We start from the raw sequence: 21758 nt of genomic DNA on the forward strand, positions 1-21758 counted from the left end.
TAACCCACCGGTGGGGGCTCAGAATCAGAAGAACACAACATGGCCGCCACATTTCCTCTTCCACCATCAATCACACTACCTAACGGCCGCCGTTCTACTCTTTCCCAACCTTTCACGCTCGATCCGCCATCTTGAAAAAGGCAAAGGTAGTAAAGTGCTTGGTCAACGCGAAACGTGAAATTTTAGCCGTCCGTCACCGATTCTGTCCTTCTCTTGGCTTTTATCGTACAGATGCTAGCACACGCTAGCACACACACACACTGGCCCCCCTTCCCTCAATGAACGCGAGCCAGAGTCAAATTTACAACAACTGTCAAAGTCAGGGATGACAGATAAATTAATCTTCCCTTCATGAGTTTACATCGCAGGCATCTGGGCTGCTGATCTGGCCTCTAACAAGCGCAGAGGTCTGAGCGAGCTGTCTTTTAAAGCCCATGTTTTCATGGCCGCAGATGAATTACCCTGTCAAGACAATCTATTTATACAGCAGTTAGGAGGCGGGGCCCCGGCGTGCAGGACAGCGGGATTTCAGGAGTTAAGGTCCCCTTGAAGCATCTGTTAAATCTGCTTTTGTCAGACTCGCGTTGCCACCGCTGCCATTTTGGCTACGTTCTACTTGGCGTTAGCCGTTTTGCGCTCATGTCGCTCGTGAGGAGATTTTCGGTGGGAACATAAGTACAGTTTATGTGACGTACGTACAAAAAGATCCGGGACGAGTGAGATCCAGTGCGGTACAGGGTTAAAAACGTCTAGAGCAAGGGTGTCAGACTCGGGTTGGTTCGCGGGCCGCTTTAACGTCAACTTGAATTCACGTGGGCCGGACCTTTTTAGAAATAATATTTAGATTTTTTTTTAATAAATTGATTAAATGAACTGGATTAAAGGGCCTGAATATTCATTTTTTTATAGATTTTTTAAACAAGGTTAATTGTAGCTTTTGTTAAATATATTTTTAGATTTTACAAAATGATTTTTGAACTAAAAACACAGAAAAAATGGATTAAAAAATGACAATTATTGATTTAAAAGGGGGAAAATCAGGAAATTTAATATACATCTACACTTTATTTTAGCTTTTTTATATATTTGTACATTTTACAAAATGATTTTTGAACTAAAAACAGAAAAAATGGATTAAAAATTTACTATTATTGATTTAAAAGGGGGAAAATCAGGAAATTTAATATACATCTGTACTCTTCATTTTAATTTGATCCTAAAACAGAAAGTCGGCACTCATCATTTACTTTCCCGGGCCACACAAAATGATGCGGCGGGCCATATTTGGCCCCCGGGCCACCACTTTGACACCTGTGGTCTAGAGAACAAGAGCAAAATGTTTACATCTAATTTAAGGAGATATATATGATATTTTTGGATACGGCTGTCGAAAAAACTGAATTTTGGGAGTTGCGTGATAGAGTTTGCTATCCACGAAGTAGTTCTTCCCCGGGCAGTCTGGGTTCAAAACCCACTCGTTGGAAATGTGATAGTGAGTGTAATGGTCGTCTGTCTCTGTGTGCCCTAGGCGACCAGTCTAGGGTCTACTAGTCTGCTTTAGGGATAGGCTCTGGCAACTCCCGCTACCCTTATAAAGATGCGTGGTATGGAAGCTGAATGAATACAATAAAATGATTTTAGCGACTTTAGCAGTAGTAATAGAGGTTTTGAGTGGAAGATAAACATTAGCATTGCTAAGACTGTGCTATGACTTTTTGATTAGCGTCTGCAAGTTCACATTTTGGGTGAAAAATAAGCACCAGATCCAGTCGAGGCCCGCGAACAGACCCGACCGAGTTGGACACCCCTGGCCTAATTCATAACGAATAGGTGCAGCGTATGGTTTTTGACACGAACAAATTTGTAGCATTCAGTAGCCCGCGTGGCCGAAAGCCCGACATAAAAGCCGAGCTCCGAATATGTAAAGCGCTAATGACTTTTTCTTGCTTGAGCGTCTCCCTTTCGCCGGCCAACTTTCACTCTCCCCTACGGGGGAAATGGATTGCTCCGTCACCTGCGCTAACACTTTACTGAGCGCGGCCATCAATAGTTTTTGTCAAAAAGTGCCGGCCGAGGCAGACCTGTCATCAATCACCATTTAACATAAAACAAAGAGCTTTCTATGGCTGCCGGGAAGAGGCAGGGGAGGCTACGGGGGGATTAAAAGCCAGCTTTTCATTGGCCCGCGGAGACGCCGGCGGCACTGGAGGGCGACGTGTTTTGTCAATCTGGCAACCCGGGCTATCGATTTCCAAACGGAAAAGCAATAACTCTGTGAAAAATAGCCCCGGAATGAAGACGAGGCGCAAAAGTCGGTGGCGCTGGGTCGAGACGGCAAAAAATAAAGCAGTAGACGGATCTGTGTGTGATGCCCATTACGTACACCGCCGAGTCTTTCAATTGTCACATAATAGAGTCATAAGTAAGATACTGCCATGCACTAGAGCGGCGAGTCAAGACATCGTATTGTAATTATGTTGTGTTTGCCAATGTGCATTTATATCTCCAGATCTACATCTATAAATCTCTCTAGATCTAGATCACGATCTGTTGAGCTCTTTCTCCAGATCTATAAATCTCTCTCTAGATCTTTAGATCTCTTTCCAGATCTCTAGATCTCTCTCTAGATGTCTAGATTTCTGTCTCGACATCTCTCTCTAGATGTCTAGATTTCTGTCTCGACATCTCTCTCTAGATCTCTAGATCTCTCTCTAGATGTCTAGATCTCTATCTAGATATCTTTCTCTAGATAATCTCTTTCTAGATCTGTCTAGATAGATCTCTCTAGATCTCTGTCTAGATATCTCTCTAAGCTCTAGAGCTCTGACTAGATCTCTAGATCTATGTCTAGATGTCTCTCTAGATCTCTGTTTAGATCTCTCTCTAGATCTATGTTTAGATCTCTCTCTAGATCTCTGTTTAGATCTCTCTCTAGATATATCTCTCTTTAGATCTCTGTCTAGACATCTCTCTCTAGATATCTCTGTCTAGATCTCTAGATATCTCTCTCTAGATCTCTGTTTAGATCTCTCTCTAGATATATCTCTCTTTAGATCTCTGTCTAGACATCTCTCTCTAGATATCTCTGTCTAGATCTCTAGATCTCTGTCTAGATCTCTAGATCTCTGTCTAGATTTTTCTCTCTCTCTAGATCTCTAGTCCATTGCTGGCAATGGACGTCCAATCCATTTGACCAAATTCAATCACGGTTGCATCATGCAATATTTAGTCGTCGGAGCATCGCCAACACACGGCATAAGACCGCGCCACCTCCTCACCTGGGGTTTGCGGCTCAAGGTGCGCACCCGGATGCACGCACGCAGGCACGCAAGCAGGCATAAAGAATTCAATTTGGAAGCCATCATTGGAGCGCAGAGGAGAACTAGAAAGTCATATTGCTATAATGCTCCCAATATCAATCATCCTGACACTTTATTGGCTTTATCACTGTACATACCATTAAAATGATGTCTGGCCCAGATTGGCGAGGGCGGGTACAGTTCTACGTGTCGCACGGGTGTGCGGGTGCGCTTTAGACATTAAGCAGGCCGGGATTAAAATGCACAACCCCCCCAAAAAAACGCCCTTTACAGCCGACTGTCACGGGGCGACGCGCCATCGTCGACCACGAGCAGATAGTGTCAGACGCGGGGGCGGGGCCTCCCCTTCGTTCCGGTTTATCACGCGACGTCGTCAGTCAAAAAGCGGCGAGAGCGATAACAAACGAGGGGAAGGAACATCTATTAATCTCCTCTCGCCGTCCTAATCACACATCACCGGCTAATTCCTCGGCCTGGGAATGACACGCGGCGACTGGCGTATTAATAACAACGCGCCGGGGTTCGAGAGTCATTCTGGCGGAGTGACGAAAACAAACGAGTGTCTTTTAATAAAGTCGGGCGGGCGCTGTGTTTTGGTTCGTCAATGCGGAACCGAGTGGAAAAAGTTGGATGGGGTTCAAAAAGGAAAGGCTTGTTTGTTATTCCTGTATCATAAATTGTTTGATAAATCAACAAGTGTCCAATTTTTTGCAAAATTTTAAAGGTCAATGATTTTTATTTGGTAGGGAGGTTCATTCAGGGGTGTTCAAATGACTGCTATCCGGTTTTTATTTAAAATATCATTGAATCGGGCCCTGAAAAGAAGCTTAAATTCAGTCTATATTTTGTGGCATTTCTCATCTTAAACGCTAGATGGAGTTATTTATTTCAAAAGTGCATTATTTTGAATCATTGTAGCAAACTGGAGAATTTCAGTATTTTGTTGTACTCAAATTAAGAATAATGCATAATAAATAGAGAAAATGCATCTAATGTGATTCCGCAATAAGAGATGAGAAGGTAAAAATAAGATTGATAATTCCGGAATGATTTTTTCCGCAAGTTAAGCTCATGATTTTTTTTTAAATTGATTTGTTTGACTGTCATGAGATATCTTTTACTGCTCTGAAAGATTGAGTCGGAAAGAATGACTCACACGGACGAATTGGCTTAACGGCTTATTTTGTTGAAATTAAACTAGTCATTGGTTTTAGTCAATTTATCAATCTTGGGACTGTGGAAAAGACAGCCGTACAATAAAAGCCATTGTGACGGAATAATGTCATTACATAGAGAAAATAAGTCCCAATTGGGGATCAGAAGATTCAATTTTCCTCATTGAAGCAATAAAAAGGTCAAAAGAGTCGCAGGTCTCATGACCGGACGCACGTCAATCCCTCACAAAGGACAGACAGACCATAAAGTTGTGTGTGTGTGTGTGTGTTTGTGGTTATTTTAGGTCAGCTAAACTTGTCCAGTGAAAATGAATACGTACATACAAGTCCATTACGTGAATGGAAATAAGGTCCGCCATTTATATATGAAGTGGCACTATAATGCGTGTTAAGACATCCCACTTCCTGTGATTATTTCAAAATAAAAGACAGTCATGCTCAATATAAATGCAGACGACTGCCATTACGGTCACGTATTTAAGGTTCGATGATAAAATTGCTTTCAAACTACACCAAAAAAATGATTTTTTAATTCAAATTTGCTAACGTGCCATTTATTGATATTATTTTGGACACAACAAGATACTTTTTAAGATTTCTAACTGGCAGGAAAAAAAATGGCATTAAGTTTCTTACCCATTATTGGATAGCGAGATAGATGTGTTATGATCAGTGATTAAAAAATGTTTTTTAAAATGTGTTGGTTCAATTTTTGTGGGGTGGGAGGGCAATAATATCGCAAGTTATGAAACAATATATCACACTATAATTTGTTATCGCGACAGTATATTCAATAAATAAGATTATTTTGAAAATGTAATGCACAACACTACAATTGCAAGGAAAGAAAACGGAATATTGACGGATTAAAATGATTTACATACATATACATATAAATATACATATATAAGACTAATGGTGTGGTGCAGTTTAAGATAGCATTCCAATGTTTACATATTTTGTCAAGCGTACCCCGATTTTGTCAAGCTTTCCGAGGTGAGTAGACGAGAGAAATGGTGTCAGAGTCAAAGAAAATGATTTCAATGTTGACAGCGTATAAAAAGTGACAAGTTATTAAAGTGACGGAGGGAGGAGGCAGTGTCCATCACGCCGCGGACATAAAATCGCTACGTCGCCATCTTTGGTCATGAAAAGATGTATTAGAAAAAAGATAGAGATTGACACTTGGAAAATGACGGAAGCGATCCTGGCTGTCCGCGCCAATTTGGGAAAACTACGGGCGGGGTGATTCAAATGGCCGCCGTGACTGACCGTTTGATCGGCGGGCGGTCAGTCGCCACGGACAAAATCCTTTACAAATCCTTGGCCTTTCAACAATAAAAGTCATAAAGCGTTCAAGATGTTTTCAAAGAAAAATATGTTTTCTTTTCCCTTCCCTCTAAAATCAGATCGTGACATGTTGACCTAAAAAGATGACCAATTCATTTGCTACGCATGTTAAATGAGAAAATGACTGTATTTTACGGACTATAATTCGCACTTGGCTGGGGCGACTCATTTTTTTTACGTTTATGTTTTATTGTGTTTTGTTTTTTACTATTATGTATTAGGTTATGTTGTTTTTGTATGTTTATGTATTATGTTATGTTGTTTTTTTAAGTTTATGTATTATGTTATGTTGTTGTTTTTACCTTTATGTATTCAGTTATGTTTTTTTTTTTTACTTTTCTGTATTCTGCTATGTTGTTTTTTTACGTTTATGTTTTATGTTATGTTTTTTTTACTATTATGTATTAAGTTATGTTGTTTTCCTACATTTATGTATTCTGTTATGTTGGTTTTTTTATATTTATGTATTACGTTATGTTTTTTTACTTTTCTGTATTCTGTTATGTTGTTGTTTTTTACTTTTCTGTATTCTGCTATGTTGTTTTTTTACGTTTATGTTCTATGTTGTGTTATTTTACTATTATGTATTAGGTTATGTTTTTTTCCTATGTTTATGTATTATGTTATGTTGTTTTTTCTACTTTTCTGTATTCTGCTGTTGTTTTTTTACGTTTATGTATAATGTTATGTTTTTTTTACTATTATGTATTAGGTGATGTTGTTTTTCTACATTTATGTATTATGTTATGTTGTTTTTTTACTTTTCTGTATTCTGTTATGTTTTTTTACGTTTATGTATTTTGTTATGTTGTTTTTTGTTACTTTTATGTATTCTGTTATGTTTTTTTACATTTATGCATTATGTTAAATTGTTGCCGTTTTACTTTTATGGATTATGCCATGTTTTTTATACATTTATGTATTGTTGTTTTCTTTTAAATCTATACTTATGCTAGCCTTTTATTCTATTTTTTTACTTTAATGCATATTTATTCTTGGTTAGTTATACCCCCCAAAAAATCCCACATTTTTCCTCTTCATTGTGAATAAAAACATTAAATGTTCAAAGAGTGTCTCACAATTAGGCAAGCAATCAAATAAATATCAATCAGTGTCCAAACCTGCCAATCATTTGCAATAACAAGGCACATTGTTGACCAAATTCACTCTATATAAACCCAACACACAAAAAAAAATCCCATTTTTTGACAGCCGTTGTTTGCTCCCAAAATACACACACTCACTGACACACACCCCCACTGACACGTATAATAATAAATAAATACAGCGGTCAGAGGTTGTATTCTTGCTTCCGGATATTCTTTTCAATTGCGCGTACCTGGAGCATCCTCCGGCGGCTCCAGCACATCAAAAAAAAAGAAGCAAAGGCTCATAAAAAAATCATCAGGCCTGTCTGACATGTGTCCCTGTGCCCTGATGGCACGCCAACACCAAAAGGCCGCATTGATTTTCTGTAACGCGGGGTCGGATTAGCCCTCTTCTGGGATTAGCTGCCTGCGCCGGGCCTGGGGCTTGGCTATAAAACTTATAATTAATTTAAAGAGCCGGGCAGACCCGTGGAAGGAAGGATACGCTCCCCTCGCGGCGTGGAAAGGGGGCGGGGCCCACTGACAGTCGTCTACATTTACGCTATACCGGGACGCCGCCGCCGCCGGAGTCGGGGATTTCCCGCGGCTCTCCCCGAGAACGTATGCGAGGGTGAACGATGTCGAGGGGATTAAGAAGATAATATAATCGAGATAACGAACTGCGTGCTGATGTTAGCTACGGTGCGTTAGCGGGGATGCTAGCGCAACGGGGTGCAAACTGAATATCATTCAATGGGTCCTACATATGAAGCTGAAGTTCAACCTACATTTGGTTACATTAGATCAAGGGTGTCAGACTCGGTCGGGTTTGTTCGCGGGGCGCTTTAACGTCAACTCCATTTCACATTGGCCGAACCATTTTAGATATAATATTTAGATTTTTTTTTAATAAATGGATTAAAAGAACTGGATTAAAAGCCCTGAATATTCATTTTTCATAGATCTAAAACAATGTTTAGTTTAGCTTTTTTATATATTTTTAGATTTTACAAAATGATTTTTGAACTAAAAAAACTGAAAAAAAAATGGATTAAAAAATGACTATTGATTTAAAAGGGGGAAAATCAGGAAATTTAATATACATCTATACTCTTCATTTGAATTTGATCCTAAAACAGAAAATCAGCACTCATGATTGACTTTCCCGGGCCGCACAAAATGATGTGGCGGGCCAGATTTGGCCCCCGGGCCGCCACTTTGACACCTGTGCACTAGATGGAGTTGGTTACTTTAAGCATGCCTTTCTATTGGCTTGTGGGTCAAAACCTGCAACTGCCTACAGTTTAGATTAGATTAGAATTTTATTTTATCCCGTATTCGGGAAATTTCCTTGTTTGCAGTAGCAAGACAGACACAGAAGACATTGTAGAACTAGATAAAATAGTTAGCCCGGGTCGACTACAGCACCCCAAGTGACCCTTGCGAGGATACACGGTGCGGAAAAGGAATTTAAATAATAATTCAATGTGATTGAGCGACGTTGCAGGTGAAAAAAATGATAATAAAAAACTTACTATTTGTTTTCTGCGTGTTGTAGTTGCAGACAAGAATGATTTAAAGCAGAAATGAAAACAAAACTTCTGCTTTTTTTGAGGAAGAACGCGGCTGACTTCTCTTTTCACTCGACAAAATATTCTTTTTCAGTTAATAAGGGGACACAGCTGTCACGTGGACGGCGTTTGCTAGATGGCAAACGATAGAATTGAATCGATTGGACTTTCTTTGCAAAATAACCCCAAAAGCTCCACTTCCGAAAAATTCAAATTCCAAAACCAGTTCTGTAACAAATCCACTCAATGAAAGTCCCGTCCCCGCACTCTACGTACGCAAAATATCACAACACAACCAGATGCATATCAAGAAGGAATCTTCTCAGACTTTTACGTCAGTTTTCGCACGGCTAACTGTTATACTAGCGCTAAAACACCGTAGCTACCTCACCACTTTAATCCCTTTTTCACCTTACTTCATTTTGATTGAATATTGCAAATGTGTTAAATCAAGGGTGTCAGACTCGGGTTGGTTCGCGGGCCGCTTTAACGTCAACTTGATTTCACGTGGGCCGGACCATTTTAGATATAATATTTAGATTTCCTTTTTATAAATGGATTAAAAGAACTGGATCAAAAGCCCTGAATATTCCGTTTTTTTATAGATCTAAATCAAAGTTTATTTTAGCTTTTTTTTAAATATATTTTTAGATTTTACAGAATGATTTTTGAACTAAAAACACAGAAAAATGGATAAAAAAAATACAATTATTGATTTAAAAGGGGGAAAATCAGGAAATTTAATACGCATCTATACTCTTCATTTTAATTTGATCCTAAAACAGAAAGTCGGCACTCATCATTTACTTTGCCGGGCCACACAAAATGATGTGGCGGGCCAGATTTGGCCCTCGGACCGCCACTTTGACACTAGATGGATGGAGTTGGTTACTTTAAGCGTGCCTTTCTATTGGCTCGTGGGTCAAAACTTGCAACTGCCTATAGATTAGATTAGAATTTTTTTCCGTATTCGGGAGATTTCCTTGGTTGCAGTAGCAAGACAGACACAGAAGACATTGTAGAGCTAGATAAAATAGTTGGCCTGGGTCAACTACAGCACCCCCATTGACCCTTGCAAGGTGGATATCAAGAAGGAATGTCCTCAGACTTTTAGTCAGTTTTAGCACGGCTAACTGTTATACTTGCACTTTGATACTTGCGCTAAAACACCATAGCTACCTCACCACTTTAGTCCCTTAATTGTACCTCACTTCATTTTGATTGGATATTGTACATTTGTTAAATAAACCAAAAAGGGGCATTTGCATGTAAAGTGCGCCTCTACTTACAAAAAAAAATTCTACTTACAAAACCAAATGACATTACCCGCAAGACACAGAATGTTTCATCCCAAAAAAGGGAAGCTAAAAGCCATTTCTCCTCGATTTCCACCCACACTTTGATCCATCTGACACGCAAACGGCCCTCAGATCTCAAGTCCGCGTACGTAAAAACGTTCCACTTCCACACCAACATTTAGCCCCGACGAGGACGGCGCACCCTCCTCCCGTCTCGCTACGTCTTCCCCGTCCGTTTGGTGTTTTTCGAAACATCTGAGCGCAGACGCTATGGGCTCTTTGGAGGACCCGAGGGTCCGAGATCCAGACAGGGCCGAGAAAATAAAGGAACTCCTGGCTGCCCCGCGGTACCCAGGCTACCAAGAGAGAGTGTTGGTTTATTCTGGGATGTTACTATATGTTCATTAAGCATTTAATAGGTAATGAAGTTATAATTTAATTTGTGCTATACTTTATATATATATTTCCCAGCAGTCACTGCGCACCGGAACCCGGAAATAGGCTTCTTCCGGTAGCCAGCGCTATTGCGTTTCGATGTTCATCCATATATAATATATATGCGTCTAAAAAAAACGGTGCGTGCTTTGTGTGTGTTTAAAATACAGAAATAGCACTCGTTACTGACACTGCGGCTAAAAATACGATGCGCCGAATAGTCGTGAAAATACGGTACCTCAAATGTTTTGATTATGTGCCAACTAAATTGACAGAGGAAGATGTCGTTTCTTTAGAATCATCTTGGACGAAGGCGTGTGGGGAGTGATTTTCCTTGCAAGTTGTAGCCAGAGTATGTTAATGATGTCTCCCTGTTTTGATTCAAGTGTATTAATAATAAACCTATCAGAGAGTCTCGAGGCCGGCGGAAGATCTGGCTCAAACGCCGGGTTCTCGTCCTGGTGGAGAAGTGAGCTTCGCTGAGGTAAACCAGAGAGAAGAAGATTATGGAATGAGAGGCGAGTCCGGGAGACGTGTCGTCGGCGTGGACGTGAAACATGCCGTCGCTGCTTCTTATCTTCACGTATCCCGGGGTGGGAAAGTCAGGCAAGAAGCGCTTATGATGTGTTGCAGCCTGGCCTGACCATTAAAACACATTTCCAGGCTGATGGATGTCAGATGGAGCCTCAAAAAAAGAAGAGATGATTCGCCCTTGATTTTTTTTCTTTTCTTTTTGGAGCTCATCCCGTCTTTACGTAGACTTTGAGAACCAGAAAACTGAAGTTGTTATCACCCGCCCATCTCGCTTGGGTGTTTTTTTTGGTGAAAGTAAAAGTGTGAAAGATTGGAGGACGTGTTCGTGAAATGGAAAGGGGAAATGGGTTACAGGTGTGAGGAGAAGGAAACGCAGCTGTCCGGTGTCGAGGGATGCTTCAACGTTTGGACGAGAATGGAGGGAAAACAACAACAATGAGAAGACGGGACCTGCCTGCAAATGCTTTCTTACACCTTGAATTGTTTGCAAACACGTACACACATGCGCATAGAGTGGACAATTCCTCAACTTTTAAGACAGCAAATGTGTTGAGAGTAACCCACCAACCGCCTGTTGTTGGCTGGGATAGACTACAGCACCCCCACAAGACAAAATGAACGGATGAAATGAGTCAAACTAGAAAAATGCTAAATATAAGAATACACCGTACATGCACATCTGCCATGTCCTGAGAAACCTGTTTTGGTTCAAAACCACTCCGATAATGACTCACTTTCTGCATATGTACAGTAATACCTCGACATACGAGCAATTTGAGATACGAGTAAAATTTCGGGCAAGTATTTATCTTGAGATACGAGACAAATTTTGATATACGAGCATACAGCGGACGCGAGAGGCTACTCTAAAGAACAACATGGCTACTGTCTTTCTGGTCGCAACTCCCTCGTGTAGTGTCTCTATGAGCACTGGGCGGAGCCTTGCATTTTTTTTACCGTTGGTCAGTGCAAATGGCGGAGCGATCGCTAATACGAGAAGAGTATACTAATTCTCATTGGGAAGTGGTCGTGTGTTATCCTATTGTGAGGACATTTGTGTGCATCATTTAGGGAATATTTTGATAGGAAGACAAAAGCAAACAACCCTCGATAGGTTGCATCTGAAAGTCAGGGTGGAGACGGGGCAAATAGAGCCAATGAGTATCACAATTTCAAACTAAATTAGAATTAAGTTTAGTGTAGGGTTGGATTAAATTTATTTTGAGTGTCTGCATCGTAACCCAAGTTCATTTCAATTTGTTTATGTTATGTTACGAGCACGTTGCCGTGCAAAAAGTCTCTCCCTCAGCGAAATCTGTCTAATTTTAGCACCATTAAACACACTTTAGTACTATTAAACCACTAGTTATTTGTTACTTTGTTAATAGATGGCGAATTAGAACAAATCAAAACGTTTTTCCAATCCAATATGGCGTTTTTGGTGTTTTTTCAGAGGGTTAGAACCAATTAATCAGTTTTAGTTCATTTCTATGGGAAACGTTCATTTGAGTTACGAGTAAATCGACATACGAGCTCAGTAAGTTCATTTAAAAAGTCACATGACAAGTATGTACGGTGCTTCGCATTGGTTCGGGGTTGTGTGTACGTTTGTGAGGGGGAGTTTGGGGGGGGGTCCCCTTATCCCCGCCACCTGGCGCACATCCCCCAAGTGGAGTTGAAATGCGCCCCAAGTATCTGTCTTCACTTTTCACCTCCAGGAAGACGTGGAGGAGACAGATTGAAGGCCGTGAAGTGACTCCAACGGGCCAAAAGTGGAAAGCAAAGGAAGCGCTTTTGTTCCCCTTCCAAACCTTTTGGCTTTTTTCCGCCCCCCCCCCCCCCCCCACTTGGAAGCGGGCCAAGAGATGTGGAAGCGTGGCCGCGGCGTAATACGTTCCATGCCTCGCACTTGCTTACATCTTTTATCTGAGGCTAATGGGCTGAACATAAACCAAGGCCTATAGGAAGGAAACTCCAATGAAAAAAACATCTAGTCATTTTTTATAGCAAAAAAAGCTCATTATTGCATGGCGTGTATCCTAAATGTCTTGACATGTGTTATGGGCTTTAAAAGCAGCATTGGGGATGAAAAAAAATAACTGATTTACAGATTTACGACACGGCGAGATTCCCTCACATCATCGACTTCCAAGCCGCCGACCCGTTATCGACGGGCCGGTGCCGGGTCCGATGGTGTCTCCGTTTAAATGTACGCTTTTAAAAATGCACAGAAACCCGAGCGCGCATTAGCGCTCCCCAAAATCGTCGACTTACTAAACATGTCGCTAATGAATTATACATCTGACTCATATTTACAACACGCTCGACTCTGCCCGCGGAATGCGAGGAGAACTTGTAAAGTATTTAATAAGGTTTTAAATATGTAGGCGCGTCGTGATCTTATCCGGGACCGGCACGTGTTTACGCACGGGGGACGGGGCGGGTAGGGGTGGGACGATATGTCGGAATGTATGATATGGAATCGCGAAGGTTCATAAATTGACTGATTAAGACGGAGGAGCTATTGGGAAGCTAGCAAAATTTTACGCTAAAAAAAAGTGTATGTTCACTGTAGAACAAGGGTGTCACACTCGGGTTGGTTCGCGGGCCGCTTTAACGTCAACTTGATTACACGTGGGCCGGACCATTTTAGATATAATATTTAGATTTTTTTTAAATGGATTAAAAGCCCTGAATATTCATTTTTTATAGATCTAAAACAATGTTTATTTTAGCTTTTTTTTTTTTATATATATATTTTTAGATTTTACAAAATGATTTTTGAACTAAAAACACAGAAAAAATGGATTAAAAAATGACAATTATTGATTTAAAAGGGGAAAATCAGGTAATTGAATATACATATATACTCTTCATTTGAATTTGATCCTAAAACTGAAAATCGGCACTCATGATTGACTTTCCCGGGCCACACAAAATGATGCGGTGGGCCAGATTTGGCCCCCGGGCCGCCACTTTGACACATGTGCTCTACAAGTTCAATTCAATTTGATCCAAGATGGCGGCGCGCGCGGATGCAGCGGCTCTTTGCTCTCCAGTTTGGTGTTTTGTTTTCTCAATCTTATCGTTATTTACGGACTACTGTGAGGCAAACTTTTTCTACAGTTGCCAGGATCGAATCACTCTTGGGTGACTTTTTATATTTTTATATTACTTTTATTTTATTTTTACTGGGAAAAGGCACTTTGTGGAGTAGCACCACCCCGTTATACGCAGCTGTGTATGATGACAATAAAGGCTTTTGATTTGATTTGATTGGGAGGGATGAAAATCAACACGGTCAGTTAGTTCACTCATTCATTTCGCTTATCTCGGGGGTGTTGGAGCCTAAGCCGACCAATAGCAGGTCACGTGGCCCACTTGGTTTTTACAAGTATACGTCCTCTTCACCTTAGCTTATTTCCTGTTGATTTTGTGTCACTTCCTATAATATTTTGACATGGAAATGCACAGCAAGGGGGCTAGAAATCCACTAGAAATGAGCCAACTTCACTGATTGGCTGTCATTGGTGGCCGTAGAGGACCGGAATGGACCGGACTGGCTGTTGAAGGCAGGTGATGTCCACTCGCGTGTTCGTCCATGAGGTCATTAATGGAAATAGAGGTAGAAATGTGACAAAGAATGGTCGAGTTTAATAAACACAGCGCTGTGTGACCGTCAAACAATGGCTGAAGTGGACATTCTTAGGTCTTCACATGCCGCTCTTCACTGTCTACTCGTAAATTATCACCTTATTTCATGAAAATAAAAGTGTCCTGGCAAATGGTATGGTATGGCCAGCGATCCACAAGTTGGCCAAGACACGCGGGTGCTTTTGTTTTTGGGCGTCCAAGAAAGAAAGGTCCACTCGGGCCCCCGTCGGGTCATCTCGTAAAATAATCCATCACTCGGTGGAAGAGAAAAACATTGGCGATTTTAAGAGGCATTTTATTCAGCCAGGGCGTACTAAAAGTCATTGGAATTCCGTCAATGGAAAAACATCCCCGGGACGACGGCTTTCCAGCAAAAAAGACGAGGCGGTCGTCCACATCAAATATTAAAATTGCACGGCGTCGCTCGCGTGTGTGACAAACGGCTCATTTGGGCCAGCGGCTATATTTAGCCGGCGATAATTGAAATGGTAGTCGTCCTTATTACCGCTGACAAGTTCCGAAATAATACCCGATCAATCTTGTTTTCCTGGCAAAAAAAAAAAAGAAAAGCGGAATGCCTTTTATTTTCTTTGCCTGCTCCTCGGCGACGACTCCTCTCTCTCAATTTTAGAGCCAATAAAATGTCAGCTTTTATTCTCCTCCTCCAAAGTGCTGGCTAGATGTCAGCGGGCCCTTCTAAAGCTACGCCGCGGCGAGCCGGAGGCCCGTAAATCTTGGTGTCGGTGGCACGCCATCCGTCTCGGGGTGTACCATAAAAAAAGGAAGGAAAAAAAGGGGGAAAAATGTGACGCAGTCATAAAAGGAACGCCATCACCCGCTAGTATATATTATGTGAACAAAAGGAACATAAATATGTTCCTTTCCCTTCCAAATGGGCGAGATGAAGCAAAGAGGAGCTGGAGGAAAAGCTCCGGAGGGCCCGTGACCGTTGACGGTGATTAATCCACGCTTCCAGCGCTGTCGGGCCGCCTTCTCTTGTGTTTGCGCTCAGACGCTTGGACTTAAAAGATCACCGACTATATTGTCTTGTGGCTGTTTTTCTTTCCTTACAATGGGTGACAAACTGTATAGAGCGGCCTGGGCCCGCCCCTCGCCATGGTCGCTTGGATGAGCGCTAGCTGAGTGGATTGCCTCTTAAAGGATGTGGTATAGCGCTCAATAGCGAACAGTTGTTTTTAAAAAATGCCAGGACAATACATTATCTTCTGCATTCCAGCTTTCCAGGTAAAAAGATTAACTTGTGGATTCCAGGTTGCCAGGTCGAAACATTAACTTGTGGATTCCAGGTTGCCAGGTCGAAACATTAACTTGTGGATTCCAGGTTGCCAGGTCGAAACATTAACATGGGGATTCCAGGTTGCCAGGTCGAAACATTAACTTGTGGATTCCAGGTTGCCAGGTCGAAACATTAACTTGTGCCTTCCAGGTTGCCAGGTCAAAAAATTAACTTGTGCATTCCAGGTTTCCAAGTCAAAACTATAAGTTGTGCTTTCCAGGTTGCCAGGTCGAAACATTAACTTGCGCATTCCAGGTTTCCAGGTCAAAGTATTACCTTGTGCATTCCAGCTTGCCAGGTCAAAACATTAACTTGTGCATTTCAGGTTGCCAGGTCAAAACATTAACTTGTGCATTCCAGGTTTCCAAGTCAAAACTATAAGTTGTGCTTTCCAGGTTGCCAGGTCGAAACATTAACTTGCGCATTCCAGGTTTCCAGGTCAAAGTATTACCTTGTGCATTCCAGCTTGCCAGGTCAAAACATTAACTTGTGCATTTCAGGTTGCCAGGTCAAAACATTAACTTGTGCATTCCAGGTTGCCAGGTCGAAACATTAACTTGTGCATTCCAGGTTGCCAGGTCGAAACATTAACTTGTGCATTCCAGGTTGCCAAGTCAAAACATTAACTTGTGCATTCCAGGTTGCCAAGTCAAAACATTAACTTGTGCATTCCAGGTTGCCAGGTCAAAACATTAACTTGTGCATTCCAGGTTTCCAGGTCAAAACATTAACTCGTGCATTCCAGGTTGCCAGGTCAAAACATTAACTCGTGCATTCCAGGTTGCCAGGCCGAAACATTAACTCGTGCATTCCAGGTTGCCAGGCCGAAACATTAACTAGTGCATTCCAGGTTGCCAAGTCAAAACGTTAACTTGTGCGTTCCAGGTTTCCAGGTCGAAACATTAACTTGTGCATTCCAGGTTGCCAGGTCAAAACATTAACTTGTGCATTCCAGGTTGCGAGGTCGAAACATTAACTTGTACATTTCAGGTTGCCAGGTTGAAACATTAACTTCTGCATTCCACGTTGCCAGGTCAAAACATTAACTTGTGCATTCCAGGTTGCCAAATCGAAACATTAACTTGTGCATTCCAGGTTGCCAGGTCGAAACATTAACTTGTGCATTCCAGGTCAAAACAATAACTTGTGCATTCCAGGTTTCCAGGTCAAAACTTTTACTTGTGCATTCCAGGTTGCCAGGTCGAAACATTAACTAATGCATTCCAGGTTCACATTCGGTTTTGCTGTGTAAAATGTGCTTTCCAGCCATTTTTTTTGCAACACGTGCCGAGTCCAAGTCCTGATAATGCTGCAGCAGCCAATGGAATATTTCCCAGAGGATGGTCCCGTATTGCTTGTCAGGGCCGTTTATTAAGAAGAAGACTACAGAAAAGGGGCTGAAAAATGTCATCTTTCAAACATCTGCTTTATTTCCCTGTCAGAGCCTTCCAAATGCTCGCGCTGACTATGACCAGAGTTTCTACGATGCCTGGGATTGATTTCTCCATAACCCGTCTTCACAATTTGTGTGCGTGTGTGTGTGTGTGCGTGCTAGCGATAGACAGCTGTAATCAGTTGCTGCAGGTTTCCCTAATATATATGTACTCTTAACAAGCTGAAATTGAGCGCAGACATTTAGTGCTACTCTCATTTACGAAGCCATAATAAACATGACAAAAAGTATGTTTGGCAAAGCCCGCACGTCCGATTTGAAAGATCCCCTCAAAAATAAAACCTCTTTCCCACTCACCTATATGACAAATTATTTACGAGTCCCGCTCTGGATCGGCGAGAATCAAACTCCCAAATAGGATCAAATTGGAGAGACGGCGCGAGCCGACAAGCCATCCATTAGGCCGCACATCCTTAACTCATCGTCCCGCTTTTCCCCCGGAGCCGTGCATCATTTGGAAAAGGCGGCCCGGCCCAAATTAAAATGCTTGTTTTTGACACTAAACATCAATGTCCCTGACGTAAATGTCTCATTCGCCGGCTTAATTTACGAGCCGGGCTTACCCGGAACGCGGCCGCCTGGGTCGGGATGCTTTTTTCGTTGTTGTCGTCGCCACGGTGGGCTATACATCAGCCCCCCGACGCACCGGCGGTTAAGTGATGGGAGGACTCGGTAGCGCCGATGTTTCATATCCTCTCCGTCTAACTGACATTTTATCTGCATGGCGCCACGGCTGCAGATTGAACACTTAGGCGAGACAATGACAGGCGCTCTTCCCGTTGTCACTTCTCATTCCGGGACAGGGGGAAAAGCAAACACCCCCGACCTCCCCCCCTCCTCGGCCCACCTACCGCCCCTCCGACACCTTGGCTAGGATGGGACGTCCGTGTTTGTCAATTAGCGGAGCCCTTCCTCTCCCGGCGCGCCCCCCGTGACGAATTAGGCGAGACAGATGAATGAGGCGCTAATACTCCAGCCTTCTTTGGATATGAATCTAAAACGACACAGTTGACAGGCCATACACGGTTTTATTTCATTTCTGGGTGTAGCGGGCCTCCCTACTTTGTCTCCTTTGTTCTCTTTTCATCACGCCGCTTACATCTCACTTTGACAGCCGGCCGACACCGAGAGCACTTTGCCTTTTCAGACGCGAGTTAGCATACTTGATTTGTCATTAAAATGCAAAACGAGCCACGTCGCCCTGGGTGAGCACGCGCACGCCACCGCGACTACTGTACGCGCCTGGGCCTCATTTGCATTGCAAAAGTTAAAACTCTTGTTTTGCGAGGGCGGACGCGACGTTCGCCCGTCGGGAGGTCGGCCCACGTACAAATGCGTTTTAGTCCAGAGGAACTGAAACGTGTTTACGATGACTGGATGGATCGGAATAAAATCAGATTAAGCGTTGAGCGGCGCGTGCTTGTATTAGCATTTCAACGCCAAGACCGGGGAAAAATCTGTAAATAATATATATCCATGCTAATAATGTTTAGAAATGCTGTTAAAGATTTAAACGTGGAGCGTACTACGGAGTGTGGGACACAAAACAAAACAAATACATATTTTAGTGTTGATTGAGCTTCAAGTAGGTCTACCATATTGGTTTTTTTTTCCAGCATAAAAATATTTGGTATATGATAAATTTCTAAACCCAACACTTTCTTAAAGCGTAAATGTCATATGTAAAAGGCTAGATTTCATAAGGGCTGCCATCTTGCCTCGTCAGGTGAATCGTTTTCTAAACCCTAAGAGTCTTTTACTCACACTTTTTCAGCAATTGAACTGGTAAACAAAAGATCAAGTCAATAAGAGCTACCCATGTATTTAAAGGCACGAGTTTGAAGTGTCCAAGATCAATGTATCACTTTACGAGCAGCTGTCACAGCCCGTTTATTTTAGGCGAGGCTGTTGGCTGCAGAAATAAAATTCATTAAAAGAGCCAGATATTCGCTTGAAGTGTCCAAGATCAAGGTATCACTTTACGAGCAACAGCTCATTTGTTAGGCGAGGCTGTTGGCCGCAGCAATAAAATTCATTAAAAGAGCCAGATATTTGCTTGATGTGTCCAAGATCAATGTATCACTTTACGAGCAGCTGTCACAGCTTGTTTATTTTAGACGAGGCTGTTGGCTGCGCAAATACAATTCATTAAAAGAGACAGATATTCATCTTAATGAATAAATAAAATGGAGAATACTAATAGTATTAAAGTATAGCAAGATTACGCATGCAGACATTGCCATGTCGCCAAATCTCCAAAGTACCGCTACCGCTTCGGACGGGTGTTACCGTGACCGTGGAGACGACTACGACGGCAAACCACAAGACGAATCACGTCAACACAACATGCCATGCACACCTGACCCGGAACAAAGACGGCGACGCCACGGCACACATCGATGAGACGGCCCGACGGCAACGGGAGGGAGTGGGCGTGACAGATTGCTAGCGAGAATTCATCCCCGTGGTTACCTGCGGTGGCGACACGCCAACGACGTGCACAACCCTGACTTAAAAGTGACACCGGGCTCGTGGTTGCGACTCGGCGTCGGCGTCGCGGAGGAGTATTGTCCATCGCGCTGACAGAAGCTAGCGCATTAGCCGCAACAAACTCTGGCAATGTCTCCAGTGGGATTCGACTCGACGACATGCGCTCAAGGTTTCACATTTTTGTCTGTACATGATCATGTTTTCAAAACCAAAGTCCAACTAACTCTGACAATTTATGTTTTTTTGTCATAATCCTGTAAACCAATGGAAGGGCTGACCTTTCGTTTGTATTTCGTAAATAAATGATCGTAATTAGGCAAAAAAAATACAAAATTGGGAATTATTTGTCTTAAAGACAGGGTTTAAAATGTATTTAAAATTAATAGCGTAATAGTAACAGAGATTTCTCGTTGTGTAGCAACCAATCCCATAAAATATATGATATTATATGCATTTCTAACAGGAATCAGTTCTTGGCAATTAAGCGTCAGATTAGTTCCATTCTAATAGGGATCACGTCTACTATGGGGAGGGCGTCGCGTTGCGTTAGCTAGCTAAAAACATCATCACATGTTCCTTATTAACTCCACCCACCCATGAACTCCCAGCGTAGTCACGGGAGACGCTTTGTGGGGGAAATCCTCAAAGGGGACGTAAGGTTGCAATGGATAAAGGATATTGGCATAAAATGATAACATGGTGAACTTTGACCGCTTGACATTTTAACTAGAGGACGCAAATATGTATCGTCAAATGGGAATTGCCGGAGTACTACGAAATTAAGATGCATTTGCAGTGGTTATCAACAAATCTAATAAAGATTATCTGATTCTCCCTCATCAATATTCTGCGTTCCACAAATGAGTGATTCACCAAAAACAGTATCGTATTTTCCGGACTATAAATCGCACTTTTCCATAGTTTAATTGGGTCTTTTTTTCCATTTTAACTGCCAACAGCTTGTTATGTTGCATTTTTCTGGCTATAGTTATCCAAAAAAATGTTTCTTTGCTAAAATGACATCTGCTAATTTTGTCTGTTATTACTCTGACGAACAATATTTGGTCTTGGTTTCTGATCAATTAAAAAAAATGCTCCCTAAAATTAAAACTTAAACTCCAGTGCGACTTTTCGGCCCCTTTCATTGTGGATTTTTGGGCTAGGGCAACTTGTAGTCCAAAAAATATTGCATATGACTGTGTACAAACCTCATATATGAATTTCCACAGTAGTTGTAGACATATAAAAAGTCAGAAGCACCCTAGATGACTGATGAACTCAACATCATGCAGATGATCACTTACCTTTTTGAATTTGTTCCACCCAAAAATGTGTACAGACATAAATTTGCTTCACAAAATATACCATATTAGCTCGCATATTAGCAATATCCGCCTATAAACTGCCTTAAAATCATTGAATTTTACAATTTCTAATTGAAGAATGGCGAAGCAGGTTTCTAGACAACTTCAACATCAATAATCCTTTTTCCACCAAAACTAAGAGTCATTACAAAGAATGGATTTTCATTTACCGTCCACAAGTAAGACAAATGGAGTTGACGCCAACTAATGCTTTAAAGCCAGAGACAAGCACATGACAGCTGTAAATACATCGCGTATGATAAACTGATAGCGCTTAAATCGGGAAGAAAAAAAAAACAAGACTGACCTGAGCTGGTTGAAACTCAAATCCAATCTCTTTGCAAACTTTCCAAATGATTCCCCCAGAAATTCTGGGATGTTCTGACAATTGTGGCCAATGTAGGAAATCTGAAACAGACCAAAAAGTGTCACTACAATTTCAACAATAAATGCATTACTATAGTCAATTAAATCATGCCATATCAATATAACACAGTGTACATTAAGTTTCCCTAAATTATGTCGAGATTGTCAAGCGGCACGGGCCAGAAAATATTGTAGCAATGATAATCAGTTATATAATTATGAAATCATTACTAGTGATAGTTGTGTTATCAGATATAGCAAGGGTTTCAGACTCGGGTTGGTTCGTGGGCCGCTTTAACGTCAACTTGATTTCACGTGGGCCGGACCATTTTAGATATAATATTTAGATATTTTTTTTATAAA

General features: G+C 41.7%; 1 protein-coding gene across 1 annotated transcript in view; it reads right to left on the reverse strand.

Moving 5' to 3' along the window:
• The window catches only part of lrmda (leucine rich melanocyte differentiation associated), a 235249-nt gene that overhangs the window by 211801 nt on the left and 1690 nt on the right, over positions 1–21758 (reverse strand). Inside the window, exon 2 of the mRNA XM_077614169.1 lies at positions 21337–21437. Coding sequence (XP_077470295.1) covers positions 21337–21437 — 101 coding nt within the window. The remainder of the gene's footprint in view (positions 1–21336; positions 21438–21758) is intronic.

This window comes from Stigmatopora argus, chromosome 11 (assembly GCF_051989625.1).
Source record: "Stigmatopora argus isolate UIUO_Sarg chromosome 11, RoL_Sarg_1.0, whole genome shotgun sequence".
Classification (NCBI taxonomy): domain Eukaryota; kingdom Metazoa; phylum Chordata; class Actinopteri; order Syngnathiformes; family Syngnathidae; genus Stigmatopora; species Stigmatopora argus.